The sequence below is a fragment of the Cricetulus griseus genome (genome assembly GCF_003668045.3).
Source record: "Cricetulus griseus strain 17A/GY chromosome 1 unlocalized genomic scaffold, alternate assembly CriGri-PICRH-1.0 chr1_1, whole genome shotgun sequence".
In the NCBI taxonomy this organism is placed as follows: domain Eukaryota; kingdom Metazoa; phylum Chordata; class Mammalia; order Rodentia; family Cricetidae; genus Cricetulus; species Cricetulus griseus.
Window position 1 is genome coordinate 201606636 of NW_023276807.1, and position 26692 is coordinate 201633327.

At 38.9% G+C, this 26692-nt stretch overlaps 1 protein-coding gene across 2 annotated transcripts in view; it reads right to left on the reverse strand.

Moving 5' to 3' along the window:
* The window catches only part of Ddhd1 (DDHD domain containing 1), a 75570-nt gene that overhangs the window by 15097 nt on the left and 33781 nt on the right, over nucleotides 1-26692 (reverse strand). Inside the window, exons 2-9 of one of the 2 annotated variants that reach the window (XM_035453478.1) lie at nucleotides 25461-25634; nucleotides 18048-18149; nucleotides 16664-16792; nucleotides 14114-14261; nucleotides 11441-11547; nucleotides 8306-8412; nucleotides 3757-4019; nucleotides 1793-1868 (exon numbers count right to left, since the gene is read on the reverse strand). In XM_035453478.1, coding sequence (XP_035309369.1) covers nucleotides 1793-1868; nucleotides 3757-4019; nucleotides 8306-8412; nucleotides 11441-11547; nucleotides 14114-14261; nucleotides 16664-16792; nucleotides 18048-18149; nucleotides 25461-25634 — 1106 coding nt within the window. The remainder of the gene's footprint in view (nucleotides 1-1792; nucleotides 1869-3756; nucleotides 4020-8305; nucleotides 8413-11440; nucleotides 11548-14113; nucleotides 14262-16663; nucleotides 16793-18047; nucleotides 18150-25460; nucleotides 25635-26692) is intronic. The other variant, XM_027389283.2, reaches the window with a different exon arrangement.

A 26692-nucleotide genomic window follows, 5' to 3' on the forward strand; every position in this document is an offset into this window, starting at 1 on the left:
ACTCAGGTCACCAGACTTGCACAGCAAGCACCTTTCCCTGCTGAGCCATCTCACCAGTCCCCATCAAAGAATTTTGAAGACAAAAAGGAAGTTTAGATTATTGAGTTTAGCGTCCATGTTCAGAGACAAGTAAACAGCTGAGTTTAGAAATATTACATGACCTGGCTAATATTACTAACTAGACAGGCCAAAAATCACAACCAATTCAAAGCTTCATTGTCCAAACCACACACTGATGCTTGCCACTGCTCTTCTTTTCCTGGTTTTGGAGGTCAAAGGTAAGCTGCAACAGGTGGACACCAGCATCCTCAAGGTCAATCTATCTGCTGGCTACCCACACAGAAAAACTGTTTCCCTCTGACCCATTAAGTCCCAAGTAGAACTCACCAGGTTCTCAGCTACCCTTCTTAATTCTCGACTTCTGTGTTTTCCTCTAAATAACTATGAGGAGTCTGATTCCATGACTTGCATCTGAAGAAACCCAATTATATGCACAGGTTCTAGTCATGTGGTACTGAATGTAAGACCATAATATGCTTGATGTGTTCTACGGAATTCTCTAGTAAAAAAGTTTTCTTATCTATCAGATACATTTATACATTTAGCATTAATCATACATGATAGTGTTGGTATTTAAATTCTAGATTAAGATAACTCCAGAGACCATATTCTTGAAATGCATGTTTCAACCTCACCATTTCACCATGCCCCCGGCCCGCCCCCGACCCCCACGTGCAGAGTGCTAGGGATTAAACTGAGTGCCTTGTACATATTGACCAAGCACTGTGCCACCGAGTTGTGAGGCCAGCTCAACAATTTGTATGGTTTAAGTTAAAAGAAAATCAGTGTGGGGGAGCCTAGTTACAGGAATCTGGCACCCTCTTATGGCCTCTGCAGGCACCAGGCACACATATGATTTACATATATTCATATAGACATTCACCCATACTCAGAAAGATAAATGCCAGTTAAAGAAGAACTGTGAAAGTCATAAGGTCAGTACCATTTTTTTTTTCCCCTCTATCACCCCACACTTTAGCTGCACACTAAGCTCGGGTATGAGAAGAGACGCACCAGGGGCAGGTGATGTGGTGCACTGCACATGCAGACAGCAAGTGTTCGAGGCTTACACCAGCTTCTGTTACTACTGCAGGTGAGAGTGCTTCCAAGAGCGCTTACTGTCAGTGCGGCTGTCTCCTCCACCTTGTGCTTTACTAGAGCAGTTTTAACTAGTTGAAAAACTAGTTTCACTCTGCCCCTCTCAAGCAGATGGCAGTTCCTTTTCTCTCACAGCCCCTTCCTTGCCAAGTCCTGAAAGCTCCAGCGAAACTGACCTTGGGAGCCTTGTCTGGGGCTTTTGTTCTAGACTCATGAACTGAAGCGCCCCACTTCCTACTCTGAATTCATGCCTGTCTTCATCCTTTTATTTTCTTCTTGCTGCTGACCACACTTTTCTTTATTTCTAAACAGTAAACATCCCACACATCTGTCTCAACTTTTCCTCTTCCCACTTGCCAAGTGTTCATCCTTTAGAACTGGACAGAAGGAGAGTCACCCTTCTCTAGTACATCACTGCTCTGCACTCGGCTCAAGGGCTCCGAGGCACTGACTGTTAAATCCCGGGGATGGAGAACCATCCTGCCCATGCTGTTCTCTGAAGCAACAGTGTCCAAGCACTGTATGTAATAGTATGTAACCAACCACGACTACACTTTCATTTGTTTCAGGACACCACACTCAATCAAACGTTCAAAAAGCACCAAGACAATGAGAAGCTGATCCCCTCCCTTACCTTAAATTTTAAGGCAGGTGTTTGTGTTATGGATGACGCCTTCAATCCATGCAGCCGTTCTTCTATTTCCCTCAGCCTAGGAGGTAGCACGAGATCACACATTCATTTATAGTTTCATTACAAATCCTCATTGTATTAGGGACTTACAACTTTATGAAGCAAATGGTGGCCCTCACACTAAACCTCATCTGTGACAATGTTTAATTAATGTTCCTGCTGTACTGCTCAAGGACTGCAAAGGTACTTCATATGACACCTGTGTGTGTGTGTGTATGTGTATGTATGTATGTATATATATATATATATATATATACACGTATATATATAATTATCTATTTACATACCTACCTACCTATGTTGCTTTAAAAATTACACTTTATACTCTCTCATCCAATTTTTCTTTTCCTTTTTTATACTTACTAATGAATTTTATAGGTCTCTTCATTGCATTGCCCCTACCTATTTTAATTGCTAAAACAGCCATTATTTGTCCACCACATGAGAAACCACCTTCAAGCCTTCTCTAAGACACACTTGAGTTGCTTTTATCACACTCCAGTTTTGCTCACATCTAATACATTAGCTTACATTTCTTTCTCAAGAAAGCTATAGCTCACTTTCTGAGACATACTTACTCATTTACTTATCTATTTCCTTAGTTTTTCTGAGACAGTCTCACGTGGCTTAGGCTGACTTTGAACTCCCAATCCTCCTGATTCTGCTTCCCAAGTGCTAGGATTACAGGCTTGCGCTACCATGATTACATTTTTTAAACAATTTTGAGTGTTTTTTTTGGGTTTCATGTTTAACCATGTGTGTGCATGTGGATAAATGTGAATACAGCACCTGTACAAGTCAGGAAAGGGTGTGGGGTCTCCTGGAGCTGGGGTAACAAGTGACTGTGCTGTCTGACCAAGGTGCTGGGAATCAAATTCAGGTCCACTGCAGTCTCACTAGATTTACACATCTAAAGATGATGCTCTGAGGACTGTCAACTTATTTTCTTTTTTGTTTTTATGAGACAGGGTTTCTCTGTGTAATCCTGGATGTCCTGGAACTCACTTTACAAACCAGCCTGGCTTCAAACTCAGAAATCCACCTGCCTCTGTTTCTAGAGTGCCAGGATTAAGCTAAATACCATTTTCTTCCAAGACTAATAATCGTTTTTGCTATCATGGTATTTACATCTATGGCACCTAATTCCTGAGATGACTACTCAGAGTAAAACAAAGTCAGCACTTTCTGAGTAAAGATTTGTCCATTAACTCAGCTGTTTTTTAAAAGCTAAACTATCACAATTAGTGTTTTTCATTATAAACTTGCATCAGTAAAAGGACAAAGAAGATGGAGAATGCAAGTATAAATTAAGATAATAATGTTACAAAGAGTTAAAGGATACTAAGAAGGACACGATGGTCATATTATCATTAAATCTGTTTATAATTCTATACTATATAATTGTTAATAAGGATAACATGTAAAATAATTTGCCAAGAATAATGAAGCTTTAATGTTATTTTCATAATAATAATAATAATAATGATGATGATGATGATGATGATGGTACAGCAAAACAAATGATTACACACTACAAACACTGGGAACAACTGTGAGCAAAGATGGAAGGAGGCAAATCAAACTATTTTGCAGAAAGTATAAAAATTAATAACCTATAGCTTAGTTAGATTGTTGTCTAGTAATTTTTACCCTGAACAAAGCATAAAGCTTTCTCTTTTTTACTTAAAATTTTAATTTTAACTACGTATGTGTGAATACAGAGAAGGGCACTGGATTTCTCAGAGATGGAGTTACAGGGAGTTGTGAGCAGCCTGAAGTGGGTGCTGGGAACTGAACTCTGGTCCTCCGAAAGAGCAGCCACCTCTCCAGACCCAAGGCTTTCTCTAAGAACATTAGCAATTCCGTAAAGACATTTGCAACTCTTTAAAAAATACAGGGTCGTTTACCGTCTTTTCGTGATATAGAGTTCATCAAGAAGGTGTCGCTCTTCATAGCTCATCCATCGTTCATCAGGCAGCTCTTCCTCCTTCTGTAGCAGCTGCTCATAGAGTCGAACTGGATTCCAGCCCGTCATGATGTCATAAGTAATTACACACCCCAAGGAATGGGACACTATTGAGACTTTACCCCCTTTTTCTTCAAAGTCTGGATTCCGAGAACAGAAAAGGGAATATAATCGATTCAGCTCTTGCTGAAGGCCTTTAACTAGCTGTTTGAAATAAGAAAATATACTCATATTAGATTTTTCACCGAGGGCTGTAAACTTTACTTCTAAATGTAAGTGTATTAAGAAAAACAACCATGACTGATGAAATGTAAACCAGTTATTACATTTACTCAGGTGCTTTAAAAAGATACAGGGATGGAGGTATGTATATATGCTACACACCCTACCATCACCACAGAGTACAACACAGGCAGATACTACCCATGAGGATCCTTTTGGAGGCTTTCAGTAAATTACACTAGCCACAGACAGAAAAAAAAATTCCTCTTAGATTCTAATAAGATCTCCAAAGACCCTTGGAAACTTCTACTTCATTGCAACTTACTGTATGTCAATTCTAAAGTTTCAGTGTGTGGGTTTTAGCATAGTAACATTTTAAAAAAGAACATACATTTATAATGGTTTTAGCATAGTAATATTTTAAAAAAGAACATACATTTACAATAGATATATTAAATATACATTACATAGTTAAGAGAATACAGTAAGAGGCTACGGTATGGAAAAATCACCAGGAGACCTTGATACTTCACATCTCATTATGTTGGTAACAGATAATAAAAGATGACATCTGTGACTGAGATCAACTAATAAAACCACTGTGGTGAAGCAGCTCAGTACTTCAACTTTGTGAAGCTATTGAAATTACCCCTCCCAAATCCACAAGGTGGCTACTTAATCTCTCACACCCATCCTGGACCCTGATCTGAAGTTTATTGTAGACCTCTCTCCTTACTGTTTCTTCTCTTTGATTATAAATTTTCAGTTTTTATTCATTTGTGTCTCATTAGTTCTTAACAAGCCAGCTGTGGCTCTGACAGAGTTTTTTATAACTTCTATTTAAAATCATGTTGTATCAAGAGACAACCCAACTCCATCAGCTGCTACTGCACATTCTTCACGGGATAGCATAGCGTGGCCTTCCCTCTTATACTTTATGATCAGTAGGCTCAGTGATGACACACATGAAGCCCCGGCATTCTCTGTTGACATCTTAGAGTTCAATAAAACCTGAGGCTAATTTGAGCTACTGAAGCTATGTGATGTCTGATGCAATATATTCTGGCAATGAGACACAGAGAGGAAGAGTCTCTTTAGTGGCAACTGTTCTCCAAGTTTCACGTGTATCAGGATCACTTGGACAGACTGCTAAAAGCAGACTGGTGGCTCTGGCTTGGAGTTCTTGACGCAGAGGCTCTGCAGAGCCTGGGAATTTGCATTTGTAACAAGTTCTTGGAAAATGTTGGTGCTGCTGGCCTGAGAACTCTACTTTAAGAATTAATAGTTCAAGGACAAATGGATATAAAAGCCTTTTGAGACTTGGGTTGTAGGTAAAACCTCAGGTCTAAGGAGAACACCATCACGCTGTGAGAGCTGTAATTCTCTGGAGTGAGATCTGGCAATACCAACAATCCATAAGATTAAAAAACTTCCTTCCTTATAATTCATGCAGCAGCCACAGAGAAGGAGCACAATGTTTGGCTTGGGACTGAATCCAGGGTGCTGTGTGAGCTGGGCAGACAGACACTGACACAGGTGTTTTGCTTGGGACTGAATCCAGGGTGCTGTGTGTGTTCGGGCAGACACACACTGACTCAGCTCTGTATGATTATTTACTTATGAAGGTCCTGATTCTAAGGCTTATACTAGGTGGACACAGAAGTACTTCAGTACACGGCAAAAAGCATCCCATTTTCATGTTTTTGTTTGTTTATTTGTTTTTTTAGTGCAAGTCTTAGAAAGTGATTGAGAAGGACTAGCTGGCACACAGCCTTGTCCCTCTAACCCTGGCTTGTCTGTGACCATTAACAAACTTAGGGTTTTTCCCTTGAGAAACTCAGAGTCAAGAGATCAAGGGGTGACTCAAATTAACTGCTGTGGAGCGCGCCTTCTGTGGCACCGCTGGCTGGTGGTGACTTAGCATACACCTGCTCCCTTGTTCCCATGTTGAAGGGAGTGTCCATTGTTTAAGGCAGTTTTGCTATGACAAAGGTCTTCACCACAATAAACAAACATGCTCCTCCTATTCATTGATTATTTTACTTCCGATGTTAAGAGTAACAAGAGGGATTACAACCTTTTCTGATTATTTTTATGAATTTTATGATTTGTCTGAATATATGTCTGTGCACCACAGGTGCCTGGAGGATGTGAGAAAGGGTTAGGATTCCCTGGAACTGGAATCACCATGGTTGTAAACCACCACGTGGGTGCTGGGAACTGAACCAGGGTTCAACGAAGGAGTATAAGTGCTCTTAACTGCTGAGTCACATCTCCGGCCCCAATATGAGGGGTTTTAATTTACAGACTGTCCTATGGTAAATGAGTGAGCGAGCACACCTGTGCCCACCTCTTCCCATGCGCTCCTTTTGTTCTTCAAAATGCTTTCAGAAGAACTACCCAGAATTCCCTGATGGTATCACCTAGGGGAACTGCTAATTTAAAATATAAACACAGGCTCCATTTCAGACCAAGTGAATCACAACCTCTAGGGATGGACCTAGAAAACTGTTTTTCCCCTTAACTTAAATACTTTGTTTCCCCAGCTTTTTGTTAGAAAACATAAAATGTTACAAAGCAAAATTAGTAAAAAACATCAAATGTCTGGGCTGGAGCTGGCTCAGGGGTTCTGAAAGCACAGAGACCCGAGCTCAGTTCTCAACACCCATGTAGGGTGGCTCACAACCACCTGCTAACTCTAGCTCCAAGGGAGCACATGCCCTTTTCTGGACCCCATAGGTACTTGCACTCACATGCACTTTCACCTCTTCACAACACAGAATTAAAAAACAAAAACAAAAACACCCCAACACATTATCTTTTATTGAGATTCTCCTTTTGTTAGCATTTATCACATTTGAGTTATTTATCTCTGTTTCTGTAAATGTACAAATGCACACCTTCCTAAAACATCTGGTAATTACTTAGGGATATACTACTATACACACTGTCGTCTTTTATCCCTTAATACTTCATTGTATATCCCTAATACTAGGGATATTTCTAGTAAAATTATTCGTGTCACACAGCACTATTTGTATATATTTTATCTAATCTACCACCACAACTCAACTCTGTCATTCATTCCTGCAGCTTCCTCATCCACTACAGGACAGGAGAAAATGGGGTACAGTATTTATAAGATCTCTTCACCTCCTGTAATTGGGAATGGTTCCTGTAATTACTGTCTTCTATGACATTGACAGGTTAAAAGATTACAGCTCCAGCCCCAATCCTTGTTTGTGTTTCTCAGGTATTTCCTCAATATTATGATGCTGCACAGGGGGTGTTGCATCCTCCACTGGGTATCATATCCAAAGGTGCACAATGTCCACCTGTCCCTCAGGTAAACCCAGGACAGACGCTGCCTGATTTCTCCTGTGTGTAATTACCGCTTCTCTTTTATGGACCAGTGAGCAGTCTGTGGGGATGCAGACAATTAGCCTGCTCCTAAACAAAACACTGACCTCAATTTCATATTCACTGATGATTCATGTCCAGTCTCATTATACCAAATACTGCCACGACAGCCGTAAATGACTTTCTAACCCCAGTCAGCTTTAGCGCTCTACTAAAAGCAAGGGACATGTATTTGCTTCCCACTTAATTTTTCCAATTATAATCAATACAAGATTGAAAAAACCCTTCACTGCATTGTCATTATTATAGGCCACATTAAAGTACTAACAATTCCTGTAGTAACAGTGAACCACTTTGGTGCCCAAACATTTTCAGACTCAGCCAACTGGAATGGTGCTCTAGCTCCTATCCTTGTGACCTGCCATTATTGTTTAGCTTCTGGCACAAATTGCTTTGGCCTCCAAATCAGCTATATTCACAAGGAACTGTAATTTTTCTTCATGGGGAATAAGAAACTACAACCATCTGGGTGTTAGTGTGCTCAGTGAGGTAAAGGGGATCCTTGTTTCTTGGCTATTTAAGTATACATGCCTGGGAAATGTATGCATGTATGTAAACACAGTATGCAAACACACAAGCACGCACATACACATTTTATATATGTGTATATAATACCTGTAAGCATATTTTATAAATCATGAGTTCAGAATGATCCTTCATTTCCAGTCTCTACTTCTGTAAGTTTTATACCTACCTACCTACCTACCTACCTACCTACCTACCTACCTACCTACCTACCTATCCATTAATTAGATTTATTTATATTACTTGTCTGAAGCTGATCAAATTCACTATTAAAAAAGCTAGTTAAAGCACACCTAACAGGACCAGATGGTCATGGTACTTACCTCATCCCTATAAAGTGGGCTAGTATAGTACATTATGTCCATTGCACTACTGTTCAGCATGTCCCTCAAGCCGCGCACTTTGTCAGGAGTAATGGAATCAACAGTGTCTAACAAGAAAAAAACCAACCAAATCAAACTTACAGAAGGTTCCAGGGAAAAGTCACATTTCCAAACTAACTTAATATTTAAATATTAAATGTTAGTGGGGATATTTCCTTCTTGCAAAATATCCAAAACAACACAAAACAAAAAACAAAAGGTAAAAGACAACAAGGAGAAATGCAACATTAAAGGATGAAGGCCATTATTTTATTTTATTTTTCTGGCTCTATTTACCTTGGGCCTGACTATGCCCATCTGGCATACTTGGGCACTGCTAACAACAAACCAGAAATAATAAAAGATTTTTCCTATGCTTCATATTTATCTATCTCTTATGAACCAATAACTGTATGGGCATGTATTATCAAATCACCAATAAACAGAAAGGCAAACAAATTATCGATGGGCTTCAGTAAACAGGACAAAGTTGGTGTTATGAACTGTATGAACAAAAGTCTTCCTAATAAAACTACTGGAGATGCAGAGAAGCATCTTCATTGCTTATGAAGGGCAGAGAATGAACACTGTCTTATGAAAGCACAGGAGGACAGAAGCCTTATGACCTCATTCAAGGACAAGTCATTGCCTTGGCTCTGATTACTTAATTTGCATTTATTCTGTAACCTGGTACAATGTAGTAAAGCCTGAAAAGGCACCATGACCAAGACTAGGCTTTTCTCTACTCTGAATGTACCGGCTTTCATGTTAAAGCCTTTGGTCCAGCTGGTGTATAAAGCAGACATCATTTTTAATCATTTCCCCCATAGGATAACCAGTTTCCAAGCACATTCAAAGTGTGACCCTTTCACCACTGGGCTGTGACAGATATTGCTTTGTCAAGGATCAGGTTCCATATTAGCACAGATGGGTGAGGCATGTACTGTGCTCCACCAGTTTATTAAAGTGTTTCAACTACAGAAGTTAAATCCCTCCAGCAACTGAGGAGGACGGAACTCCTCAGCTCTGTTCTTGGCTATTCTGGGCCCTCTGTTCTACAACCAGTTTACAGTCAGGTCATCAAGTTCTGTGAAAATCTACAGATCAATTTAGGAGTTAGCATCTCTAGAATATTCAACCATTTAATCTGAGAGAATCTTCTTTGTACTGAAGTTTTCCTATTTTAATAGTTCTTGTACTTTAAAATCTAAATATCCATTTTAAGTTATTTAAAGTTACATTTTTTAAATAAAGTTGTGTATTTAAGCCATTTCTTGGGGCCTTGCATTTTGATATTATTTGTTTGTTTCTGGTCTACAGAAGAGCAATCATTTCTGCACATAAATCCTCTATGTCATGACTTTGATAAGCTGATGAGTTCTAATGATTTTTCTGTCTAGTTTTGGGTTTTCTGAGCAGAAAGCATGGGACCTGGAACTGGTGCTTTGCATTTCTTATTCCTATCACTCCTTTTTCATGTCTTATTGTACTGCCAAGATAATAAGCCCATGAACATCTTTAGTTTCTCTTTATCTTTTCACTACCAATGAGTACACTGATACTTGCTATAGTATGCTTTTATTTTGAAGAGTACAGCTGATTGTGAGTGTTCATACTTGCAGTTTTGTATAACAATGGCTGTGATCAGGACACAGAACTGTCCTCTTTGACTTCAACATTCTGCCTCCCCTTCTTTAAGTTCTGGCAGTGACTGGCTTGCTCTTTGTGATTGTAGTTTTGCTTTTTCCGGTTATATGAATGGAAGCATAAAGGACAGGTTCTTTCTGGTTGGCTTCTTTCAGTTATATTAATACCTTCAAAACTACCTTCAGTAGGTGATGCCCAATACCCTGGGGCTCAGGAGGCTAAGGCGGAAAGACTGTGAGTTCAAGACCATCTGGGCTACAAAGGGGAGATGTTTCAAGAACAAACAAGGATCATGACGATGTAAACTTAGCCACAACAACAGGCTCAGGGGTTCAGTAAATGTTAATTCATCCTGTTGTCTACATTACTGAAGTTTACCTGGGTAAGCCAGAAAAGCCCATAGTGTTAGTATATAGAACCTTCACATATATACCATTACTTCCTTGGTCACTAGCATTTAGCTATTTCATGGTGAATTTGAAAGAAAATGGCCACCAAAGGGAGTGGCACTATTAGGAGATGTGGCCTTGTTGGAGTATGTATGGTCACTGGGGTTGGGCTTTGAGGTCTCACATCTGCTCAAGATACCGACCAGTGTTAGAGACCACTTCCTATTGCCTGCAAGTCAAGATGTAGGACACTCTCCACGTCTCCAGCATCATGTCTCATGTTTCACACCACCATGTTCCACCAAGGTGATACTGGAGTAAACCTTTAAAAATGTAAACCACCCCAAATAAATGTTTTCCTTTCTAAGAGCTGCCGGGGTCATGGTGTCTCCAGCAATAGAAACCCTAGCTAAGACAGACTTATTTCTTAAAAGCTCATTATACTTTTGCATGCTCTAACTTATATTCTTAACTATGAGGCAGTTACACAGACCCGGAAGACTCTGTGGCTGCACCTGGGGGAGGTACCACTGTGATGAAGGTGGGTGTTATGTCACACAGACCTAGATCCCTTTCCTCTACCTCCAAATCACAAAGGACACGGACACGGACACCGACATGGACACACACACACCACACACACCACACACACACACACACACACACACACACACACACACACACACAATCTGTAAAGTCTACATGGCAGTCCAAAGACCCAAGTCAATTTTGTTAATTTTAAAATCATTTTTTCCCCCTCAAATATGTTCTTGAATAATCTGGAACTAAAAGTGAATATACTCTAAGACAACTAAAAGGATTTGTGTGTGTGTCCGTCTGTCCAGCTGGTCTGGAACTTGCTTTATCAACCAAGCTAGGACTGAACTCACAGAGATCCACTGGCCTTTATCACCCAAACTCTAAGTGCTGGAATTAAAGGTATAAGCCACCACACACAATCAAGATTTTGTTCTTAATAAAAATATTTCTAAAACTGCATATTTACTTTACTAAAGATTTGTCATTGGCTAAAATCATTCAATTTCAAAACAAAATATACCTCCATCAAGAGTAAGCTTTGATCGCCATTCAACAGGCAGAAACTCAACATGTGTTGCATGGTTGGAAAAATGCCTTTCTTCTATTTTTCTTGCAGCCTCTCTCATCCTAAAAAATAAACGTAATAAAGACTTTTGAGAATAACTTCACATGTCTTTACAGTATAAGTCTCTCTCATTGTAACACCTCCATTTCCTGGCTCCTGTGTCCAACTGTATCCCACTGACTGTGACACTAAGCCTCAGTTACTTTCCTATTTGTCACTCAGGACTTCAGATGTTCCCACTTCCATTACATTCTAAATGACAGCTCTTCAGGGATGTAACAGTATAATGAGCGTATCTGTGCTTTTGCTCATCTCCACACATCATGTGTCCAGTCATGAAATATCCAATTTCATCTCCTTATATTTCTTTTGTTTGCTTTTTTGGTATTTCAAGACAGGGTTTCTCTGTGTAGCTTTGGAGTATTTTCAGTTAATATGTAATTGCATCATTTCTTTTGCCCCTTCCTCCCTCCCTCCAGCTCCTCGAATATCCCTGTACTTGCCTCTCCTACTCCCTTCTCAATTTAGGGCCTTTTCCCCCCTAATTATTGTTGCACACATACACACAAATGAAAAAATATATAAATACAGCCTGCTGAGTCTGTTCAGTGCTGCTTATATGTATGTAATTTCAGGGATGACCACATGGTACTGGGTAACCAATTGAGGGCTCATCCAAGGCTACTAATTTTTTCTCTCTCTGTATGGAATCCCATGAGTTTTCCTTATCCATGCTGGCATGTCTAGTGGTGGTGCCACTGTTCAGGTCTTGTTTAGGCAGTCATACTGTTGAGTTTTCATGGGTATAGCTTCCCTGTCATATCTAGAAGACACCATCTTGCAGAAGACTTTCTGGTCCTCCAGCTCTTGAAATCTTTCTGCCCCTTTTAACTCTTCTTGATAATGCAAATTTCAATTTTTTACTTTGAAAACTAAGGTATCAATGAACTTACAGCTTTCCTTTTGCCAGTTATGTGAATTTTACCACAGATAGGGTTTTGATCAGCACAACATAATGAAGGTACTCAAGAGGTTCATTGTGAAAACTTCTCTCGTGCTGTCCTTTCACAATTTACAGCAAATCCCAGATACCACACCATTTTATTTCTCATACAAACATTGAACCCAGGGCTTCAAATATTTGAGGCAATTGCTTTACCACTGAGTTACACCTTGCTCTACCACTGAGCTACATCCCCAGTCATCACACCTTCAAACAGAATATTATTTTTCTAAAGTAAGATCTATTCAATATTAAAGTATTACAATCAATTAATTTTTAATTTTAGCATTTCCCCAACTGATTATAAAAACCATTTCACAGTAACATTAAACCATTTTATATTTATGTTCCAAATACTCTAGTCCATTCACTGAAGATGGTAGCTAGGTCTCCAGTGTCGTTAATTTACAGCCCCCCCCCCTCCATTTCCTACAGTCTGTTTACTAACTGCACCCATGTGATGTTAATCACATGACCTTCTATTGCTTGTGTAAGGTGTGGTGACATACGGAGGTTGGGCAGGTGTCAGTGAGTTTGGAAAGACTCCACAGGCTTCGGCCTTTTTTATTTTGCCTTACTTGTACCTGAAGAAATTAAACTTCTGTTTTACTAATGATCTCATGGAGGCTATGTCAGCAAACCAATTCTCATGGTCCATGATATTTAAACAGAGGATGCATTAGGACATAATTATCATGCCAAGTCATATATGACTCATTATAAAACAAAGTCAGAATTAGAGCTATGAGATGCCTATAAGAGAAGCAAAGGGCCTGAGAAGAAGTAAGGTAGCCTGCTGTTCTCCAACAATACAACCTGAGTTGTACTGCACTTTTACTTTAATCCCTCTGTAGGCATGATGATCTCACAGAGTGTAGCAAGCTTAACATCTGCAAATGCAGGGTACTGAGGCTCTAATTCCTAGAGTCATCCATTGACTTCCAGGATGTCGAATTTTACTGGCTGTCCTTTCCATAGTAACTACCTAGTTATCACTGCCATCAGAAGCCTGTGCCTCATCAGTTCTGCTTTCTCCTGGCTGCTGGCAAAGAGCCAAATCTAAGGTGGAGACTATACCCCCAACATCTCTTTAACACAACACTTAACTTCTGAAACACACAACTCTGCCCCCACCCCCAACACACATTCCAATAAGCTCCTAAAGAGGTTTTAGAATAAAGCTGAGTATTTATCAGGTAAGGAGATAAACAAACTGCCTTGTGGATACTTGTGGTAAGTATCCGGACTTCTGTATACAATCTAGAGTTGTTTCCTCTGGGAGCCATTAGTGGGTAGATTGGATTGAAAATTGTCAGTTTAAGCAATTTTTAATCTTCTCAGAGATGGACAACTTTGAAGATTCTTAATTTCTGAAGCTCAGAGAGCAAGGAACAAACCTAAAACTAGCTCTTTTCCTGATGTCAACCCTAAATTAATTAAACATGTTAATTAAGGCTATTTCTTTTTATCACTCCTTCTCCTGTAATGGAGGGAAAAGTCAGGTATCACAAAGATCACTCTTTGGGTTTCATCCAGAACATTAATGGCACCGGGAAGAGATGGAGTTGAACCTGTGGCTCTGCTTAGGGCTTAGGCAGAAGCTGGGTTGTTTGCAAAGAACTCACATGGCTGTGTTCTTTATAATTCTTCCTTGGTCCATCTTCTGTCCAATGCCATGCACAACAAACACAATGTGAGAAGTCTGCGATGGCTTGTCTTCCAGTGTGGCTTCCTCTACATAACCTCTATGAAGCCTGGTCCCACTACTGGAGGCTGTGGAAAATTATGGCTCTAAGTTTAGTTCTCAGAAAACTGTATTTGCAAAATATGTTTAAAGAAAGGCAAAGCAGTAATGGTAAGAATGTAAGAAGATATTTCACTGGATATAGAAAGGGAAAATAAAGTTTTTACTATAGTATATATATTGACTGACGGACATAAAATGACATGAATACAATACAAAAGCCAAGAACCATTAGGAAAACAAAAGGATAAACACAATATAGAAAAATAAATAAAAACTATATTAAAAAGTACACCAGCCGGGCGTTGGTGGCACACGCCTTTAATCCCAGCACTCGGGAGGCAGAGGCAGGTGGATCTCTGTGAGTTCGAGGCCAGCCTGGTCTACACAGAGAGTGCCAGGATAGGCTCCAAAGCTACACAGAGAAATCCTGTCTCGAAAAACCAAAAAAAAAAAAAAAAAAAAAAAAAAAAAAAAAAAAAAAAAAAAAAAAAGGTACACCAGATGTACCAGATGTGGTGGCACTTGCCTTTAATCCTAGCACTCAGAGGAGATAGAGGCAGTTTGATCTCTGGGAGTATAAGATCACCCTGGACTACAAGTGAGTTCCAGTATAGCCAATTATACACAGAGACCCTGTCTCAAAAGCAAACAAACAAACAAACAAAAGTCAAAGAGAGCTTGCTAGTCAAAAAGTACACAATTCAATTAATGTTTTGAGCTGAAGATATAAAAGGTACCCTATAAAATGAATACAACTAACTATAAACATATAAAGTATTCAAGTACATGTAAGTACTCTTTCCGTCAGCTGCCTGGGTTTGGGCGCCGCTTTAGGGCCCCCAAATAACACACAGAGTCTTATATTAGTTACAATGCTGCTGGCCAACGACTAGGATTTATTTGCTTGCTCAATCTTAATATCAACCATAACTACTAATCTATATATTTTCATAAGGACTTATCTTACCAAGGACACCGGCCTTATGTGTCCTCTCTTCCTGGGATCACATGGCGACTCCTTTTTTCCTACATTTCACAGAATCCTCCTCCTCTCCTAGTCCTGTCTAACTTGCTTCCCTATTGGCTAACAGTGCTTTATTTACCAACCAATAAGACAAACATATACACAGAAGGATCTCCCCCATCAAGTACATTTATAGCAAATAAATTAAAAGAATGACATAACATTTTATTAGATTTAAAAAATGAATTTTCAATCTTATTGAAGACGCTCTATCTTCCTTAAACACTTTTTAAAAAAGCTGTCTTTGTGTGTGTGTGTGTGTGTGTGTGTGTGTGTGTGTGTGTGTGAGAGAGAGAGAGAGAGAGAGAGAGAGAGAGAGAGAGAGAGAGAGAGAGAGAGAGAGAGAATATGTGGGATGCATGTACAAGGTCAGGGGACAGTCTTGGGTGTGCAGTGCTCACTTTCCACAAAGCAGCCTCCTGTTCTCTGCTGCATGATGTCAGGGTAGCTGGCTCTTAGCTTCCCAGGATTCAGCTTGGGCCCTCTGTTTCCTGCAGCAGCATTAGAACCATAGACTCTGTGCCTAGGACTGTAGATGCACACTATGTATCTAAGACTGTAGATGCACACCATGCCTCTAGATTTTATGACTTCTGAGAATCTGAATGCAGGTCATTCCACTTGAGTGGCAAGTGCCTTTTCTCTATGGAGCTATCTACCTAACCCTTCTTTTCTCTTTTAGTAAATCTACTTTAGCAGGGTAGTGGTGGTGCATGCCTTTAATCCCAGCACTAGGGAGGCAGAGGCAGGTGGATCTCTGTGAGTTCAAGGCCAGCTTAGTCTGAGGAGAGAGTTCCAGCACAGCCAGGGCTGTTGCATAGAGAAACCCTGCCTCAAAAACAAAAACAAAAAAACCCAAAACCCAAAACAAAACAAAAAAACCACCAGTCCCCTAACCCCCCCAAGAAAAAAACAGAAGTAAAAAAAAAAAAACCAAAAACCAAAAAACAAACAAAAAACTACTTTAAACTGTAAAAGGTCAAGAAACAATTCCTTTAGCAAAATTAATGAGTTGTGTTGTTTTTCTCACAACCACCATTCCCTCCTCGACTGAAACTGAATCCATGACAATATGGCTTCTGTCCCAATAATTCCAGGCACAAAACCCACTGTCCCTGAAGATAACAGGTACATTTTCAGCTTCCTCTTCCTTTATGCTATGTACCAACCGCCATGTTCAGTTTTCACTGTCTCAGGGTAGGCCACTTTCACATCGGAGGGCATTTACTGCCTTGTTGGATCATTCTAATTCATAACTATGAATTGATGAGTGAAGACTAATAAAAGTTTTGCTCAACAGGGTTCTTTTCACTAAGTGTAATTTCTACTTAAAATATATTAAGAAAAGAATATTACTTCTGACTCCCAAAATTTTGATGAATCACAGTGATACGTAACAATTACCTTTAGAAAATCCCAGTTTTTGGGTAACAGTTCTGGCAATTTTGGATGTTGTTGCATCACTGTAGAGATACACTTCATCCATGCTGTGCCAATCCACATGGTTCCGACTCAGTTTGAAACTATGAACAGCTGGGGCACAAAAGAGAGGAATTTCAAGTTCTCCAAGACAGATTTTCTTTGTGTAAAATATTCTAATACTCATGTTTCTGAATCACTACTACCTAACTCAGACAGCAGGTATTTTAGTTCAGTAGAGAAAATTTCATTAAAAACATTTATGTCACATAAGCAATGTATTGAACTTCATAAATGTTCAACAATGCTATGAGGAACAGCAGATTGGCTGGAATAGTATCAACCACTTGTAAGTAGGTGATTTGTTTTTTGATTATCAAGGGGCTGCATCCCCAGGGATATGGCTCCTTTTTCTAAGGGGTACACAAATATTTAAAAGTTTTCAATAGCTCTGACACAGAAATTTAGGTTCTATCCCTTCTGTTGATTTTACTAAAACTATCAAGATATGTAAAAATTTCATTCAATGTGAGACAAAAAAGAGACTGATTTGCTCAAAAGTTAGTGATTGGCAGGGTGCCCCTGTCCTGCCAAAAGATGGGTTGTGTATGACCCCAAATTAAAAGTACAGTTCTGTGTGTAAGATTGTACAGTCCTGGCCAAGACTGTAAGACATGCTAAAGTAACATGTTCCCCATGAGAAGACATGGCACAATGTAAGAAAATCTACTTCTTACATTAGAAATAACTGAAAGTATTATGAAAATCAATTATATTTTACTTACCTTTCAGAATAAGTTAATGGTGTGTGTGTGTGTGTGTGTGTGTGTGTGTGTGTGTGTGTGTGTGTGTGTGTGTGTGTGTGCGCGCGCGCGCGTGCGTGCGTGCGTGCGTGCATGTGGTATGAATGTACCTTTCACAGACCTAAGATTCAATTAACACAATACACACTGACAGAAACAAACCATAGGCTCAGGCTTTTTAAAAAAAGGTTTTCATAAATTAAAAAGGTTTAGTAACTTTTGCAACGGCTTAATAACCATTTACAAAACAAATTATTGTTAATATAGTTCTGAGCTACATATGTTTAAAAGATTGAAACTATATGATCAAATATTTAGAGAAAATATAAATCTAGCCAAACTTTGTTCCTCTGCAAATCATTTATGTATTGTCTTAAAGCGGCACATCTTAACATTCAAACATCCTAATGGAATACAGTTTTCATATATACATATAATAATGTAAAACTAAGCCAAATAGCGCAATAGACACATTTTTAGAAAAAACTAGTACTTCTATGCTTTAAGCACAACTGAACTAGAGCTGGGCATAAGCTACACAGAGAACAGAACTACGGTTACTGTACCTTGGGAACGCTTTCGTTTAAGACCTGTGGCATCTGTACTCTCCTTATATCCTCTCCATTTGAACAGAGAAGGGAGGGAGAAGGGAGGGAGGTGGTAGACAACTAAGAAAGCAAAAACACTGAGCTTCAAAGTAAATTTAAGTGAGTTTTTCTATTTTGCCTTTTCCTTTTAGTCTTAACTTTTAAAAACTACATTTGACAAACATTATTTTAAATGCTTTTTAAAATACAATTTCTAGTTAAAAATCAGTCAACAAAAATTAGTTTAATGTCTGTCAAATATATGCTCTACTTTTATTGAAAGGAACAAAGGCAAATAATATCTAAATTTATCAGTGACAGACAATTACACGATCATCATTCAATTCCTTTGTATAGCTGCAAGAAATGCATCACATTTTCGAATGCTAAGAGATTTATAAACTCTATCTTTGTGATACTAAGGCTATTTACTTCACCAAATTTGTGATGACATAGAGAAGAGGTGATGCACAATTTGGGAATACAACCCTGAGGCACCACAGCACACACTCCACTGAATGCTGTCCACACTGAGGTGTGAGGCCTTCGACTGTTTCAGAAGCAAGGCTTCCTTCCATAACTGAGAATGTGGTTAAAAAGACTTAAAAAGGAAAAAGTTTCAAAGAAAATCACATTGGAGGCTCCACTTTCAACTATTCCTTTTGGAAAGATTCATGGTAACATAACAAAAGTAATCTCATTAGAAAACATACGCTGTGATAAGCATTAAGCAGAAAACTTGGAAAAGACAGGCATAGAATTGGTATTTGACAAATCAGTAGATAACCTTAAATCCAGCAAGTTCCTTGTTGAATTTTGCTAGTTATATATTGCCTATAACATTCCTTATATTTTTTTAAAATAAATTTTATGTGCATTGGTGTGAAGGTGTCAGATCCCCTGAAACCAGAGTTACAGACAATTTTAAACTGCCATGTGGGTGCTAGGATTTGAACCCAGGTCTTCAGAAAGAGCAGTCAGTGCTCTTAACTGCTGAGCCTTCTCTCCAGCCCCCAACATTCCTTATAGTTAAGTATTTATTTAGTATACTTGAAACTGAATCTTATAAATCAGTTTACTACTTCAGCTAATTACCAAATTTTATGATTTAGCTAAAATTTGTCTTTTAATACATCCAATCTTCACCATCATTGCCTTCTACATGAATTTGACATTCAAAGGTTAAATACTGCTCAAGTAAAAAAATCTTTAATTTCTGTTGTATATACAATTAATGTATACACAAATATTTATGCAATAAGGTTTTTCGGGAAATTTTTTATAAGGCATTAACAACTACATCTACACATTAAATTACTACATCTACATGCAATTAGATGGCTTTAAGACTATAAACTAGGGCTAAAAGCTGGGTGACAGCCTCTGAGTAGTAGAAAAGAACATGGAAGCAGACTTCTGTCCCTTGTTCCTTTGTGGGCCTTCCAGTCAGTCATTCAGGAGCAGAGATATACTTAGGCCAGCAAAGACATTAAACCAAATAAACTAGGAAAAAGCTGTTAACATAGCAAAGAGTCCGACCAACATTAACTTGAAATTCACTACACAAAGAAACAAGGACTAGATTCTGTAGGTCCTGTGGTAACCCGAACCTGAACCCAAAGAGAGCTCTTGGGACACATACGGGCCACCCGACATTATAAAACTGTGTAAGCACTTTCAGAAAGCCGGTCAGACACAATATGAATTCTCATCTTTGAAAAACAATAGCTTAACTCTATGAAGATAAAAAACCCATTATAAAGCTTTTTACTCCCAAAAGAAAATTGCAATTATTTAAAACATTTTTATTAAATTAAATGGTTATGGTTGTTTACCTTCGCATCTTATTTTCACTTGAAAATCATCTGCTAGGGAGCTTCATTCTTTTAACCCCAAACATGGAATTACATGTATTACTTTTAACAGAAGAAAACCTTTACAGACTATTATCACTCATGGGGGAAGGAGGTTTAGGTTCTAGAAAGTTCTATTTCCTTTTGTTAAAATAATAATTTTGTTAAACAAAGTTTAGTAGTTTCTCTGTACTATTTCTATGTACAAAAGTATTCATACATTCACAGCACAACTGAAGATGTGGGTACAAGCTGGTAACATTTTTTTAAACATTTCTTTTTTTGTATTAATTTTATTTTATGTGCATTGGTGTTTTGCCATGGGTGTGAGGGTCCCTAGAAACTGGAGTTACAGACAGCTGTGAGCTGTCATGTGGTTGCTGGGAATTGAACCAGGGTCCTCTGGAAGAGCAGTCAGTGCCCTTAACTGCTGAGCCAGCTCTTCAGCCCAAGCTGGTAACATTTAATAAGACATTTACATGTTGAAGTCTTTCTTGGTAATGAAAAATGACAAATGTTATATTATTAGAATCATTTCCTTACTAATTAATCTCTCAAAGAAACTATCTCTACCATGTAACTCTGAATACAGTTAAGTGTATCCAAATTGGATAGGATTAATAATTCCTACAAGAGAGACACCACTGCACCTTTTCCCTTTATGAAAGCTAATTGTCTGGAAAATTAGTATTTACTCTTTTTTAGATAGCAGCTTGGCCAGGCTGCCTCAAATGATTCCGTGCTGAGTTTCCTTCCCAAGCAATTAGAGTCCAGGCATGTACCATGATGCCTAGCGTTGATCTGGAAAATTCTCTCAAGGAAAGCAGGTACCCAGCCTTGTGCATCTCAGACTTACTAATACAACTAAACTGTAGCACTCTTTCTTAGACCTCAGGTAAATTAAGTTGAACAAATTGTTAAAAATATTAAATCGTAAAATCATAACCCCAAACTAGAAGATGGGAATCCTCAGTCACGAAAGATAGAGGAGAAAGCCGGTTAAGGGGCCAGAACACCTCCCCTTCATCTCTGCCCCCCACCCCCTTCTGAGATAGGGCCTCATTATGTAGCCCTGGCTATCCTCAAACTCATGGATTTTTCTGTTCTAGGACCCCATTCAGAATACCAGCTTACACTGTGCTGCTGGGTCTGCTCCTGCCCGTGAGGAAGTCTGAACCAAGCAGGAACATCTGGCATGTTATGTGGTAGAACAGACCTCACTTTTGGATTGTTTTATGTTTTTCTACTACAAAACTGAGGTTATGCATGTTGTGTCGAGTGATGCACAATATCAATGCATTTAGGTCAACTTTTAGAAACTACTATATATGCCTAGGTAAACTGTAAGGGAATGAAACAACAATCCAGTACTAAATGTGTTTACAGAATCTACCCCCCCACCCCCCGAGAGTAGCCTGTCTCAGTAATTTCTCTGTGTAGCCCTGGAACTCACTGTGCAGACCAGGCTGGCCTTGAATTCACAGAGATCCACCTGCTGAATGTTGGGATTAATGGTGTGTGCCACCACCTCCTGGTAAGAATTATTTATTTGAAGGCACAATTTTATTTATATTAGTCATCTTAAGTGAATGGATAGGCTGAGACTAGTCACTGTATTAGATAAAATTTTCCTAACCTTGGGGTTGGAGAGAAGACTCAGTGGTTAAGAGTGTTTACTGTTCTTGCAGAGGACCTGGGTTTGTTCCCAGCGCCCAAATGGCAGCCTTTTCTGACCCCATTGGGTTCTTGCACACAGGTGGTCCACATATACACTCAGGCACACATGTATAGATAATTTTTTTTCCCTCTGGTTATTAGGTGAGGTAGGAGAGCATTTTCATTTTAGTTCCCATAGAATTAAGTTCAAGGATCTAAGTCACAAAGTGGGTTATCTTTATTTGGATAGTTATATACTAGATGTCCATCAATCTAGTTCAATGTTCACTGTGAGATTAGTAAGAAAAATCTAAAGGAGGTAAAAACTTAAAACACATCCAATCCATTTGTAGCAACACTTACGTTAAACAGACATGCTCAAAAGAGTGAGAAGTAGCATCTTATTTTAGTGTTCTGAAAGTAGGAACTTAATTTCTTTGGAATTTCCTAAAATACTAACAAGTTCCTGCTTCTAGTATTTTTAAACATTCATATTTATTGGATGAGACTCTACAGACAGCCTGTAGAGTCCATGGCACTTTGTTCCAAACTGTCTAGATCCACTGTCCGCTGTGCCACCTTGCACTCTGTCTGGTAACTGTGCTGCTGGCTGTCTCTTCTCTAACACATTCTGAAAACTCCATAGGTAGATGCCTTGACCCCACAGAAGTGCCTAGCAGAACTGGGAGGCATTAGCAATCCTGACAAAGGAAGACCCAAAGCTGAATCATCACACATGGAAACATTCAGGTGAAAAGGATGTTTTTCACCCAAAAAAAGAGTGAAATAGAAAATTTCAGGAGTTATGAAAGATGAAATAATCAGGAGTATATATTTGTTAAATGTTTTAAGTGTGAGGTATCTTCTCCTAGTTGGTGGCTTTTTTGGAGGGTAAATGATGTTTCTAAAATACCAGCTATAAAGTACACTATCAAATTTCCCATGATCTTCAAAGTGTCACACCTTAACCTCTGAGTATATATTTATAATACTAAATAATAGATGGAAAGACTGAAAATGATTGAGCTAACAATATGATACATCTTTACCTATATACAATAGAGCTAACATTATCATCACAAGCTGGGAGTGGTGGTGTATGCTTGTAATCTTAGCACTTGGGTGGTAGAGGTAAGAGGTCACCCTCAACTACATACACAAGTCAAAAAAAATCAACAAAAATAAAAATTTCAAGGGGCAGTGGCTATACAACTAGTTCTAGGACAGCTAAGGCTACAAAAAAAACCCTGCCTCAAAAAAACAAATCGATTTGTAGCCAGGTGGTGGTGGCACACGCCTTTAATCCAGCATTTTGGAGGCAGAGCCTGGTGGATCTCTCGGAGATCAAGGCCAGCCTCATCAACAAAGTGAGTTCCAGGACAGCCAAGACTACACAGAGGGACCCTGTCTTGAAAAATGAACAAACAAAACAATTAAATACACACATAAAATTTTCTTCTAATAACTTCAAGGAATCATTTTTTTTAAATATAACAATGTTATATTTCTCTCTCAGCCCTGTAACTTTCTATATAGACCAGGCTGGCTTTGAACTCAGGAGGGCTGGGATTAAAGGTGTATACCACCATGCCCAGCTAAACATGTTATTTAGAATGTCATGTGTATCCTTAAAGACACCAAATAATGTTACACTAGTTGAGATTTACACACACACACACACACAGAGAGAGAGAGAGAGAGAGAGAGAGGGAGAGGGAGGGAGGGAGAGGGAGGAGAGGGAGGAGAGGGAGAGGGAGAGAGGGAGAGGGAGAGGGAGAGGGAGAGAGAGACCTACTCATACAAATAAACTGTATCCCCCCTCCCACAGTTTCTCTGTGTAGACCAGGCTGGCCTCTGAGAGCTGGGACTAAAGGTGTGTGCTGTCACTGCCCAGCATAAACTGTGTACTTAGGCATATTAAGTTTGGGCACTTTACCGAAGACTGAAATATTTGTTACATTTAATATGTAGAAAGAGAGCAGAGTATAGAGTTTACATGAAAATTGATTTTATTGTGAATATGATTCTAACCAGGTAAGATGTAGAGATGACAGCTGCTGACTAACCCCACAGGCTGAATCTGCAGAGGGGAAGAAGAATAGTATGAGGAGGGGACAACCTCCTTCCATTTTGCATATTCTCCTTTTCAAGCCTGGAGGCTTTCAAGCACTAACAGCAAGGAATTGGGGTGACAAAAACTATGTTTGCTACATGAATTGCTATTTTGGGGGTAGAAGACTTAAGAAAAAAATTCCCAAACTCCACTTTCTCTAATAGCAAAGAAATTGTTTTATGACAAAGGTTCTGTCTTTCAGACACTTCGAAGCAGGTTTGTGGTGGTTCTGGTAGTAGTGGTGAGAGATTTTATTCCTTAACTTCAAATTGCAGAAAAAAATTTCATTCTTGCTGCACAAGATTGCAATGCTGTTTCTCTAGTTATTAAAGCACTACCTGCAGTCATCAGCAGCCACGGCTCTTACAGAGAACTGCTTTGTCTACACTGAGGGCAAATCCTTTAGCCCAAATCTGTCAGCAAAATAAGGACATACTTGACTCTACAGGTTAATAATGAAATAATGTATTTAAAACTCAGAGTATACCGAGTATTATGTAAATGATGGATTTCACTGGTAATTTATGTGGAAATCACAAGTTTCCTCATTAGCCAAACTTAACTGAGTAGACACAAGTGCTAAGGTAGTGTTAGGGCTTCTTTTCTTGGGACAGGTGTGGGTGGGTGGGTGGGTAGTGTGTGTGTGTGTGTGTGTCTAAGTGTGTTCAGTGAGATGACAGACAATAAGGAACAGAAGCAAAGAGGGGGAAATGTGTGTGTGTGTGTGTGTGTGTGTGTGTGTGTGTGTGTGTGTGTGTGTCTAAGTGTTCAGTGAGATGACAGACAATAAGGAACAGAAGCAAAGAGGAGGAAATGGACCAAAGAGAAGAGACTGGATACAGGGCCTGAAGACAATGCAGAGCTACATTCTGTGACCTGCCCCATCAATGCTGGGCTGCTTGGCTTTAGAGGGGTTTTATGGGGAAGGAAAGTGATTACTCAAGTTGTACTTCAATTCACTAGGTTCAGCAGGGCTTGCCAAAAGCCTCCCAAATAAAGGCAAGCAAGGATGAAGAAACACTTGGAGTATCTATATATTCTAAGCTCCTGTGTATTGTACTCACCAGAATAGTTGATCCCACTGCCTGCATTAAATGGAATAATAGAAGGATTTTTAACTTTACCACATATTTTGAGGTTTATTCAAGATTCAGACACATACTGAAAACATGGCAATCTTGGCTATTATATAACATTCTAACATATTTACTTGCTTCGAAAGGAAATGTAAGGAGAATACTGCCTTTTAAATTAAAAACTGACATTTATCATCCAGAGATAGTTAAAAGACACACAAATCAATGCTGACTTTGAAAATTCAGGAAAAGAATCAACATTAAAATACTAATAAAAATGCTTTTTTAATAGCAAGAATTTTTTTATAAGTTCTATTTTCAGTGATAACTCAAATTGCCCCAAATGACTAACTTGAAGTATAATATAAACATTTTGTATCAATAGTATAAATTTTGTTAGTATCATGCAATAAAACATATGTACTAAGTAAAATAATTAAAAATTCACCATAACTTTAAATTCTAGAATAGTAAAGTGTTTTCAAAAACCAAATTTTAGAGCTAGGGGATACAGTTCAGAAGTCAAACACTTGCCTAATATGTGTAAGGCCTGATCCCTCAGCACCTCAAAAATTGTCAAATTTAATAAATTCTAACCCTTCCTGAGCTACTATTACCAAACTTACCAAGTACTCTAAGATTTATCAATTACTTACTTTCACAGAACATATGAAGCATTAACTGGTCATCTTACCGTCTTTTCCATCTACCGATTTTGACACGTCAATATCAAAGTTTTCTTGCATCTGCTGACCTCTAAAACAGCTGAGATGTTCTCGCTCAATTAAATTACTTTCTTCTTCTTCTAGAGGCTGCCAAGTCCCATCAATAAACCACTGTCCACGCATTACTGGTATTTTATCAGATTCTGAAAAGAGACATCACAAGATCAACCTCTCAAAAGGAGACATAGCTACAATTTTACCTTTTATTATTGTTATTCTCCAAACAGACGTTAATAACCCAGTATCATTACTTAAGGTAGAAATAAATCCAGATTTCAAATCTGGGTGTAATTAATGTTCCTGTTTGTTCCATTCTGGAGTCTTGGCTGGCCTGGAACGCAATGGGTAGACCAGGCCGGCTTCATGCTTGAGGTTACTCTCTGGTCTCTGCCTCTGGGGTGCTGGGTTGGTAAGTGTGAAACACTACAGCTGGCTAGAGTATTTTTTTTTCCAGACATCAAGACTAAATTATACTAGGCATTACATATAAGTTGCTTTACTATTCAGAAGATAGATGGGCAACTATCTATATATTTGGGACCCTAAATAACCCAAATTTGAAGGTTAAAGGCTTGACTATAAGACTTTGTTGGTAGTGCAAAAGCCTTTGTGGTAGTCTGAATGTAACAGGCCCCCAAAATCTCATAGGGAGTAGCATATTAGGAAGTGTGGGTGTGGCTTTATTGAAGTGAGTGTGGCCTTGTTGGAGGAAGTATGCCGCTTTGGGGTCTGGCTTTGAGGTTTCCTATGCTCAGCGTACCACCCAGTATCTCAGTCAACTTCCTATTGCCTGTATATCAAGCTATAGCCGGCACCATGCTCTCCATGACTATGATAATGGACTGAACTTCTGAAACTTGTAAGCCATGCCAATTAAATGCTTTCTTTATGAGTTGCAGCGGTCATGTGTCTCTTCACAGCAGTAGGAACCCTAACTAAGACAGCCTTACATTAATGTGGTATCCCAGATGCAGTGTTTAGAAATTGTGCAAAGGCCATGCTGGAATACATATGTTTCCAGGTAGAACACAAGGAAAAATAATAAAGCAATTATAGTAAATTTCCCATCCATTTTAGAAAAAAATTATTGAATAACATTTTTCCAATTATATACTGTTACCAGAAGCTGAAAACCTTTGTTTATTTTAAATAAACCACACTAGTAGTCATCCTGAATCCTAAAAATGCTTACTAAAAAAGC